This window comes from Amblyomma mixtum, chromosome 9, assembly GCF_055824585.1.
Source record: "Amblyomma mixtum isolate Tamu chromosome 9, ASM5582458v1, whole genome shotgun sequence".
NCBI classification, from domain to species: domain Eukaryota; kingdom Metazoa; phylum Arthropoda; class Arachnida; order Ixodida; family Ixodidae; genus Amblyomma; species Amblyomma mixtum.
Window position 1 is genome coordinate 92933459 of NC_143020.1, and position 10834 is coordinate 92944292.

Consider the following 10834-nt stretch of genomic DNA (forward strand, 5'->3'; position numbering starts at 1 on the left):
GGCGGCAGCTCCGCACGGGCAGGCGCAGTGCCTTCTTCTTCCTCGGTTCCACCCACGCCACGCACGCTGAAGGCCCTTGCTAGAAGTGGTGTTGTAGATTTGACGCGATACCCACCTTGTGCTTTTGAGTACTAACTGGCGTTCGGTTAACGTGGGGATTAAAATAAAATGGAAAACTACGGGGGTAATTGTGAAGTTCCCGACGCTATGCGTCTGTGTTCGCGAAAAAGTATGCCCATTGAGATTGGATGACGTTTGCCAAGCAGAGGAAGCTCTTAACCTAGTCATTCACCAACTTTGCACAAATTACCCCTGTCCTGTGCGTATACATTGGATTCGCGGGCATTCCCAGGATCCGCATAATATTCATGTGGATGCAATGACACACCTTGACACATCCGATATCCAACCACCTTCCCCTCTTCCCTCAGATCCGTTCCAGTCCCATGTTTCCGAGAAACAGGCTTTGTGTCAGCGAACACGCGCTCTAATTCCTCCTGTTCGTACCCTCTCCCCCGGAGTCTCACTCGGGAGGAGGAGGTATCTGTGGTGGTGGTGGTGGAAACTTTTATTGCCAATGATGTAAATCGTGGGGGCGAAGCCCCCTACATGGCACTTGGATGCCTCCTCAATGTGAGGTGGAGGCACCCTTACAACGCGAAGGATAGCCCCTGGAGCGCAATCCTTCTGTGAGCGCTGGAGATGATCCGGCGCTGGTCTTGAGCGGACGAGCTGGTCAGAAGAGACTCCCAGTAAGACTCCGCCGCGGTTGGTGATGGGGGATGAGGGAAGGTGGGGCATGTGAGGAGGGTGTGTAAGAAGTCTCCTGGTTTGCCGCAAAGTTGGCATGATGACGGGAATTGGTCTGGGTATCGGGCATGCAGCAGTATTGGGTATGGAGCAGTTCGGGTTTGTAGTTGTCGCCAATGTGCAGCCTGCGGTATGGTGAGGGATGGAGCTGGGGGTGCGTATTCCCTTCGTTTGTCTCGGTAGTACGAGAGAACATCACGGAAGGAGAGCAGGCGCTCCGAGGCTCGTAGAGGGGGCTCGACTCCTGCCCGGAATGTGAGACCTCGGGCTAGGGAATGAGCCTCCTCGTTGCCAGGGAGGCCAGCATGTGCTGGCGTCCAGATGAGGGTGATGAGGCGCCGGGGCTGCCAGAAACGTAGTAAACGAGCAGCGGTGCTGGATATGTAGCCCTTCGCATAATTTAAAATTGCAGATTTGGAATCGGAGATAATTTTTGTGGCAGATGTAGAAATGAGAGCAAGCGCGATGGCTGCCTCTTCTGCCTCTGTGGTCGAATTGTTAATGATTGAGCTGGAGGTTAGAAGCTTTGCATTATTGTCGGCTACCGCGAGGGCCATACGGGAGCCTGTCGTATATTCCGCTGCGTCCACGTAGACCACCTCATGGTCCTCGCTATACTGTTTGTGAAGGGCCCGAGCCCTTGCTACTCTGCGTTCCCTGTCTCGCTCAGGGTGCATGTTCTTGGGGATGGGGGTTACGTTGAGGTTAGAGCGGAGGGTAGCAGAAAGGGGGACCCCCTCGGTAGGCTCTGTAATTGGGGTCAGGCTCAACTGGGACAATAAAGTACGACCAGCCTCTGAGCTGGATAGACGGGATAGTTGTGCCATAAAGGTAGCTTCTTTTAGCTCCTCAAAGGTGTTGTGTACACCTAGTTTGAGAAGTCGGTCGTTGGATGTGCTGGGGGGAAGACGTAGAGCCGTTCTCGTGCAACTACGTAGGAGCGCATTAACCCGGTCTCTCTCCTTCTGTTTGAGGGGTAAGTATGGAAGGGCATATGTTGTGCGGCTTATGATGTAAGCCTGGGTGAGGCGAGTCGTGTTTCGCTCGCGTAGACCAGCCCTGCGGTTCGCTATGCGGCGAATCAGTCGAGTGGTGTGTTGAGCGCGTGTTTGAAGTGTCTTTATGACTTCTTCGTGCGCACCGTGGGAGTGGAGAACCAGTCCTAGCACGCGGATTTTGTGTACTAGTGGGATGGGATGGGTACCTAGGGCGACGGAGATGGGTGCATTGACTGAATCGTGTTGCTTGGGCCGGTAGAGGAAAAGTTCCGATTTTGAAGGGGAGCAGGTCAGGCCACGCTCCCGTACATATGCGTCGATGGCGGTTAGTGCCAATTGTAGGTGTTCTATTTCGGCATCGCTGCCATGGTTTGCCCAGACAGTGATTTCGTCGGCGTAGAGGCTGAAATGGATGTCGGGAATTTGAGCTAGCTGTTGTGGTAGGTGAAGAAGTGCTATGTTGAATAAAATAGGGGAGAGGACGGCTCCCTGGGGCGTACCTCGTGCTCCCAGCGTGATCCCTGGTAGGCTGTGGTCGCCGAAGGTAAGCGTGGCTGTGCGGAGGCTGAGGAAGTCTCGGATGTAGTTGTACATCCTGGCGCCGACTCCCAGGGTCGTAAGGTTTTCTAGGATAGCTGAGTGTGTAACGTTATCAAATGCCTTAGTGAGATCCACCCCTAGGATAGCTTTAGTGTCGGAGGTCTGTGAGTCGAGAATGTGATGTTTTAGCTGCAAGAAGACGTCCTGTGTGGAAAGCCCTGGTCGAAATCCAAACATGCTAGTGGGCATGAGATTGTTGCTTTCTAGGTATTGGCAAAGCCTGCGCTGGAGTACATGCTCCATGAGTTTGCCAACAGAAGATGTGAGGGAGATGGGTCTGAGGTTAGAAGTAAGAAGAGGTTTGCCAGGTTTGGGTATGAAAATGACTCTTGCCTCTTTCCATTGTGGTGGGAGGGTGCCCAGTCGCCAGCACTCATTAAAGTATTCTGTAAGTGCAGCAATGGATTGTGCGTCGAGATTCCTGAGAGCCTTGTTATGTACCCCGTCTGGGCCGGGGGCTGAGGACGTGTTAAGCGTCTGGAGTTCAGCCTGGACCTCTGGTATCTGTGCGCCGGATTCGGGCAGGAGCGGCTCTGACTCCTGTGCGTCATCGGTGGCGTGACAAACGTTTCCAAGTGACTGACAAGTGTCCCCATTGTGGTGCTGCGCCCGATTAGTGTGACGAAAAACACTTGCTGTGGACTTGCCCGGCTACAGCTTCCGTGAGACGACGCTTCCTAAGAAAGGTAGGCCTGCGATGGAACGTTACAGGCGACTATCGCAAGTGGACTCATGATAATCGCTTTATCGCGAACTTTTGCCACTTTTTAAGCGAGGCTTGTTTACACTCATTCTTATAACTTTCTTTCCCTTTTTCATTATGCCTAATGGCAAACAGCTCGAATAAAAAAAAAAAAAAACCTCGCCACACGAGCACGAGACGAGGAAGAAGAGACTCTGACTATGCGAAGGGAGAAGAAGACGAAGAAGCTCTAGCCGTCCACTCCACGGTTCGAGATCCCCGGGACGCCTCTTCGCCGCGTTTCTGCATCCGGTCCGCCCCGCTGGGATCCATAAGGCAGGCAGGCAACCACTGGGCATCGTCAGTACATCTGCCGGCTCTACTGACCGCGCTACCGCAAGTGTCCGTGGAAGACTGGGCCTTCCAGCCGGTACAAGGGAAGACCACGAGCAAGATGAAGAAGAATAAGCCGGGGAAGGAAGGCCAGAAAAGTGGCGATAAGAAGAAAACCGTCAAGCAAGTGGGTTGTGTGTTTGCTCTTCTCTTTAGATTTCTGAGGAGAGGCAGAATAAATTTCAAGGTTGTTTGAATAGGCAGATTTCTGCAGTGTTATGATAGGAGCGTTGACAGCAAATGCCCGTTGCGATTGGCTTTTTTGGGTTTAACGTTACAAAGCGATTCAGGGTGTAAGGGACGCCGTAGTGAAGGTCTCCAGAAATTTCGACCACCTGGGGATCTTTAACATGCGCTGACATCTCACAATACACGGGCCTCTAGAATTTCTCCTCCATAGAAATTCGACCGCCGCGGCCGGGATCGAACTCGCATCTTTAGGCTAAGCAGCCGAGCGCCATAACCACTGAGCCACCGCGGCGGCTAAAATGTCCGTTGTGGCTCAACACGTTTTCTGCGCTATACGAATGGTAATAATTTTGAAGTGGACAACTTCAATGCCCCCGTATAATGCCTGTGAAGAAAGTGATAAAATGGGACATGTATAGTATCCCAGAAAGCTCTGGGTTGAGTATTACATGAGTGTTCGGGTAACTTTTTTTCTGAGATTCCTAAGAAGTTTTGTAGCCAAGACCGCCAAGGGTCCAGAGTTTACTAACCACCGCACATTAGTAGCTATAGCCGTTAAACTATAATGCGATATTAAATGTTCTGCGACCTTCTAGCATTAAAGCGGGACCTTTTGACGTAGCGCCATTCGTTAATTTTGCAGAAAAAAAATTGAAAATAATAGAGCCCTGACGCCACCGCCAGTGACACAAATGGCTTGACGCAGTGACTGAGGAGATCCGGCTAAGCAGCCTCATGACGTTTGTAAGCTCTGTGGGGTTTAAAATCGGGGGGATAAATGCGTATTCCCCGTTTAAGCGCGGCTGACATGGTTCAAAACCGCGCGGACCCCACCCCGTGGTCGCGTACGCTACTGAGCGCACGCCGACCACGGCGGGCCGTGCTCTACGGGAACAAAGGAACGACACACTGGCTGACACAAACAAGGCATTTATTGCTATAACAACAATAACGCCAGCTAGCAACAAAATACACTGAAGAATCTAGGATGTCCGACTCACCAGCACGGCTACGAGCGAACGTCCGCCCACGGTAGGGCAAAGGGATAAACTCCGAGGTCGAGCGGAACGGGCTCGGCGGGAGTAAGTTCCGGCCGAGAGGCGCCCGTCGACGAAGAGCGAAGCTGCGAGCGAAACGTCCGTTCGCTTCCCGTTGCCGAGGGAGAAGAGCCCCCGTAGCTCCCCGCGAGCGCGCAGCAAAACGCCATCCGTGGCGCTGGTGTCGCTGCGACGCGAGCGCCCTCCCCTGTTAGTGGAAAGTCACCGAACCGAGAGGAGTGCTTTGCGGAGGAGCTAACCACAGGGAACTAGCGCGTTGAGGGAAAGCGAACGCAGGGGACGAAAGCGTCCCCACAGCTCATAGAATCTTGGCACTGCAGTGGCTGCCTTGACGTCATAGCTTTTTGAGCTCAGAGGTCTCAGAACATTGGTTACACACCGTTAAGATTTTCTCACTATCCGGACCTTGTTCCGTTATGGCTGAGGCCTTCCGGCGGAAGGCTGTGTCTCAAAAGCGGATGGGGAGTTTTCTGGGAAGGAATATAAATGACTTTGGCCTCGGAGTTGGTTAACCACGTAACATGCTAACAGGCGTTAACTACGGGTAGGCACCTCATGCAGATATCTCTGTGACGCGATGAAACTACCCAACTGTTTCCCCCTCTCCACCATGGTTCCGCGGAGAGGCTTGGCTATGTATTCGAGGGGTTCCTGACTCAGTGCTCAATGCTTGTCTACTTTTGCACGTTTTGTTTTAAGATGCTGAAATATTCACGCGATAGTGTTTAGGACCTTGTGCCGCTTCAAATCCGGCGTTGGCGTTGTCGTTGACCGTGAGCTAAAAACCCTCGAAAAATCCCCACAGATGCAACCTAGGAGGAAGATGGGTCAGCTAGGTCATGTGACCTCGCGGCGTCAACACAATCTGCCAGGTATCAGTTAAATTAATGATAAGCCACTCTGGAATTGCCACCCGGGTCGCACAAGCCCCACCGGTGGCAGCATCTGCCATCGCAGTGCAGCGACGCATCGCTTAACCACTGCACCACTGCGCCAGGAGTGGTATGAGGACTCTCAGGAATCTATGAATGGGAAGTAGAGAATCACAAATTCAGTATATAAGTGCACTAACCCGTTAAGCAATCGTGTCATACCCTTAGGGCGGAGCGTAAGTGTTCCCTCTAATTTTTTTCGTGAAGTATGCAGACGAAGACAAATTCTTGCCGGAGTCATTCAGAGAATACATTCAGGTTAAAAAGAAGCTGACAGATTCTCCGCTACCAGATGCATTGGCCCAGTGCTTTAACGTTCGGCTGCTTCGGGCAAGCTGGCATGGTCAAATCCTGTTTGCGGCGCTGCAGTTCTGAAGAGGCGGAATGCATAAATTTTCATGCGCTTAAGCTCACGTGTACCGGTATCAAGTCTAATATGAAAGAGGCTACTCTCACTTAAAATGAAGCTTTTAAACGCTATAAAAGCTCTAAAGATGAGATACAGGTGCCGCCACCATCGGTAATTTTCTCAATCAACTGCGGAGCGTCAAGGCCGTTGTTTACACGCGGATCTTTGAGGCGAGACTACTCCGCCATTAACTTCGGAATGTTGATCACGGAGTCCTTTCCTGTCTTGTCGTCACGAGTTTACTCAATATTGTAAATCCAATTTCCTCAGCTTCAAATGCGCCTTTTCTAGCCAGACAAACATCAACATTGCGAAAGAGAGACATGGAATCGACCCTCACCGAGAATAAACGCTGGCTTGAGAGTCCTCTACCGGCGGTGTCTCGAGTATCCACGAGCAGACTGAGGACGTTAATTAAGCCAAAATTTCATGCTCTTGGGTTTTGCAGGCCGCAGCAGACAACGAAGGGCTCTTAGGCGAAGACCACGATGCACCGAAACCTAAGAACCTCTTCGACGTTGGAGCCACGACGGCGGTGCTGACGAAACATCGACCTTCCATACTCGATGTCAGAAAAAAGGTGAGCCTCTTGAGAAGACGGTACGCCCACTCACTGAGGTGCGGCTGTGTATCACTTGTTGAAATAGCGAAGCGTGGTCGGCTTCTTATGAAACATGTCGCTCAGCGCACGACTGACGCGCGTCCAACTGCTTCTTGACATAAATGTACATCTTATAAAGAAACGTGGAAACGTAATTTTACGGCAAATGAAACAAACAGGCGAGCTCGCGGCAAAGGACTACAGGGCAAAGGTGGTAAATCGCAAGTAGCATATTCAAACTTTATATATCTTTTATCATCATTCCCTCTGTGTTCCGTATAATTTCGCCAGCTCTGCATGCCAGCTAGGAGATACCAGTTGGGCGAAAATTGAGCCCTTGTGACATATTTATATTTATAACGAGCCCCTCATCCCCTTCCCTTGTTTGCTTAATTGCTTAGCGAGGGCCTCGGTTCTGGCAGCCTTGATGCCATAGGAATCACAAAAGGGTTCTCACGCAGCTTCCACCCTCTCCGTTCGATGACGTTCAACGTCACACCTGCGGTAACTCAGGACGTTCTACGTCCGCCGCTTATGAACGTGGGTGGTGCTGATGAACACTCTCAAGGTTAGGTTACTTGTAAACATAAATACCCCCGAAAGCAGAAGATTTGACAGCCGTCGCCGTAGCTCAGAGGTAGAGCACCGGACGCGTAATTCGGAGGCCGTGGGTTCGTATCCCACCGGCGGCATGTGGTTGTTTTTTCTTCTGCTTTTCTAATCAATTAGCTTTAAGCGATAACATATTCAGTAATATTCTAAATTGATCAACACCACAAAACCACAAAACAAAAAAAAATAAATTAAAAATCCCCTGTGCCCCTTGGTTTCTGTGACTGTTGGCTTCTTTCATATATATATATATATATAGTGTAATGTGGAAACTCGCACAGTTAGCGTGGACGGGCACAGTTCTTGTCCCAGCGGTGCCGCTCAGCAGGCCAACGTTCGCAAGCGCAAAACCCGAACTTCGTCGGCTTCGCCTATCTTCTTCCTCGCCTTCGTCGGCGCTAGCTGCTGGGGCATCGAACTCCAACTCTCTTCCTTACAATACCCCCGGGGTGAAGAGGCGCCATCCTGGCGGCCTAAGGGCACGAGTCGATGGCTGGGTCGTAGTAGGGCTTCAGGCGGTCTAAGTGCACAATTTCACGACCGCGGCGGCGATGGTCAGACGAAGGCGTGATGGGCTCGACCAGATAATTTATATATATATATATATAGGTTGCTAAAACATGAAGTTCTTGACTGCTTACAAGAATATATAGCGAAGTATACGCTTCGTTAAATGAAACATATTTATTCGACTCGACGTTTCGATCGGAAGACCGATCTTCCGATTGAAACGTCGAGTCGAATAAATGTGTTTCCATTAACGAAGCGTATACTACGATATATATATATATATATATATATATATATATATATATATATATATATATATATATATATATATATATATATATAATTTATGTATATAAAACGGGTAAGTAGGCAGGTAGATAATAAGGCAGTAATTACTCATTGACAGCCACCGACGCGCAAACATTCGTCCTGGTCCGGTCTTGAAACTCGGGACCACCGCTTCACCGGAGCAGTCGCTCTACCAGTTGAGCTAACCGGGTCGTCTAGCATATTGTAGGGCGAGAGCGAATTGATCAGTAACTGGAAGTACGAACAGTGTAATTCTAGTGTGGACTTGACCCTCTCGAGCATGATGGACTTGTGATGTTTTTCCCGCCCTTTCGCGTGCTCTACTTTTCAGGCCAAGAAAGCGCCTGCCAAACCCAAAAAACCCGCCGCCACGGCTGAGGCCGGCAAGCAATCACAAACTGCTTCCAACCTGGCTGCTCACGCTTCCCCGCGACCTTCCTCCGCGACCGCTGTCAAGGGTGGCGGCGCGACGGACGCCAAGAAGGCCACCCCAGACGACACCCAACACAGGCGCTCGGTCGCGGAGGGTGGGGGCCGCGACAAGATCGCCGCCGAAATGTCTGCCCACAACACGGCCATGCACAGTTCGGGGGCGCCCGGAAGCGGCCAGAGCGCCATCGCGGTTACCAGCGGGGGAACTTCACGAGTCTTCTACATCTGCGCCGCGGTCGTTGTCTTGGCTATGGTCGTGCTCGCTGGGACTCTGGTGGCTCTGCTGTCGAAGAAATACATCAAGAAACCCGTGGCTGCCTCATCGTCCGTCAAAGCGGATGGAGAGGCGCTGGCTTTTAGAGCATCGTCGGTGTCGTCCTTAGTATCGTCGTTGGAGGAATAGTATGGTTGAATAGCTGCAAGGACTCTTGATGCTCCCCAAACGTATCGAAAGACCCTGATAATATGTCCTGATGTGAAGCGTCTATCAATATAGAATAGAACACTGAATGATTGCTTTCTTTGGTTTAGGCCTGTGGAGTTTTACGTCCCAAAGCAACTCAGGCTATGAGGGACGCCGTAGTGAAGGGCTCCGAAAATTTCGACCACCTGGGGTTCTTTAACGTGCACTGACATCGCACAGTACACGGGTCTCTGGAATTTCGCCTTCACAGAAATTCAGCCGCCGTGGCCGGGATCGAAGCCGCGTCTTTCGGGTCAGCAGCTAAGAGCCGTAATCACTGGACCACCGCGGCGCCTCTTTACAGTGCGAACTGAATATCGACAGAATGACTTTAACGCAATGGCGTTGAAGGCCCCGTTACCCAGAAAATTCGGCGTCGGCGTTGTGAGAAAAATAACGGTCATGACTAACAGATGGTGCCCAGAGAGCAACCTAGCAGGCAGGTGGGTCAACTGTGTCACGTGACCACGGTGTCACAACCTGCCCACAGGTTGTGACACCGTGCCAGGTGGCAGTTAATGATTGGTCGCTTGGGAGGAGCAACATGGGCTACATGAGGTCCACCGCTGAGAGCACCTATTCTCGCAGGGCAGTGGTGCATCGCTTAACCGCTGCACCACTGCTCTAGGAAGGATGTGAGGACTCCCAGGGATCTATGAATGTAAAGTAGAGAATGACCTTGTGCACATATGGGAATTAACCTATTACGCTATAGCGTCATACCCTTAAGGCAGAGCTTAGTGTCTCCTCCATTTTTTTTTTGTTTGTGGGCCTGGGTCTTGGCAGGAGGGCCAACTGTCTGTCGTATTTCAGCAGCATTTCTGCACAAGAACGGACGCCGTCATGTGCCCCACCGGTGGAGATCATAGATCTGCGTGCAGATTTTGTGGATCGAATTTCTTGGGTTATAGGTGCAAGTGTGAATACCGAGGTAACTACAGATGCTAATGAACTGCTTTAACTACCCACCAAATGAATTTGCATTGAATCGTGAAATCCCTTCTTATATATTCCCTCTAGCAATTTTCTGTTGGCTTGGTTAGTTACGAGAAGCACCTCGTATATTTCCATCAGTGACCGTACTCGAACAGCCTTTAAGTCTTAAGTCTATGATTAAAAAATAAGTGTCACCAATTGCAAACGCCTGCCCCAGCAATATACTTCCTCCTATAGTATTGCGCCATCCGGCAGCACGAGAGCTCTGGCTCATCTGTGTGCTTCGAGAAGTGTGCTTCGAGAATAGCTTTATTCATCTTAAGTTGAACGCAGTCTCGCCGCGTATGTTGAAAGCTGTCCGTACGTTTTGTTGGAAACATAGGCGTGACGTGAGATGGTGAAGCTGCTGCTATCAGTAACACGCCCTACCCTGATGCCTGTGCTTTTACAAAAAAGGAAAAATTGGGCATCGCTGCCTCATCAATCCTATCACGGCAAGGATGGTATAGGCTTTCGTCACTCCAGTTACATGTTACAGTTTAAACAACCTCAGGTTGCATATAATGAGCGAACCTGTGCACACGAAAGCAGAAACTGGCGCAGGTTGGGAAACTGTTGATGTCTCAGTGCAGTGCCCTGTCTGATTACTTTTCTCTGGTGTCTCGAAGTCGCAATCTATCTATATGCGCGCTCTCATAGCTTGCAGAAGTATTGGAGAAGTATTGAAATATTTTTTTAACGGGATTGTTCTTATCGCTATATGAGCACTAGCATACTTTTCTCAACACAGGTAAGGTCAATGATTCCCTTAGGAAAAAAAAGCGTGCAAAAAGTATTCGAGTTCTAACGCGAAGCAGTAGCTATCCTTAGCGTCCGAAAGTTTGAAAGACTGACTTAAGT

General features: G+C 50.5%; 1 protein-coding gene across 1 annotated transcript; it reads left to right on the forward strand.

The window, feature by feature from the left end:
• The first annotated feature begins 3544 nt into the window (after window positions 1–3544).
• On the forward strand, window positions 3545–8938 carry LOC149330134 (uncharacterized). Its single transcript, XM_089559372.1, has 3 exons — window positions 3545–3610; window positions 6520–6651; window positions 8435–8938. The coding sequence occupies exons 1-3, from the start codon at window positions 3545–3547 to the stop codon at window positions 8936–8938; spliced, it is 702 nt and encodes a 233-aa protein (XP_089415498.1).
• The last annotated feature ends 1896 nt before the right edge of the window (window positions 8939–10834 follow it).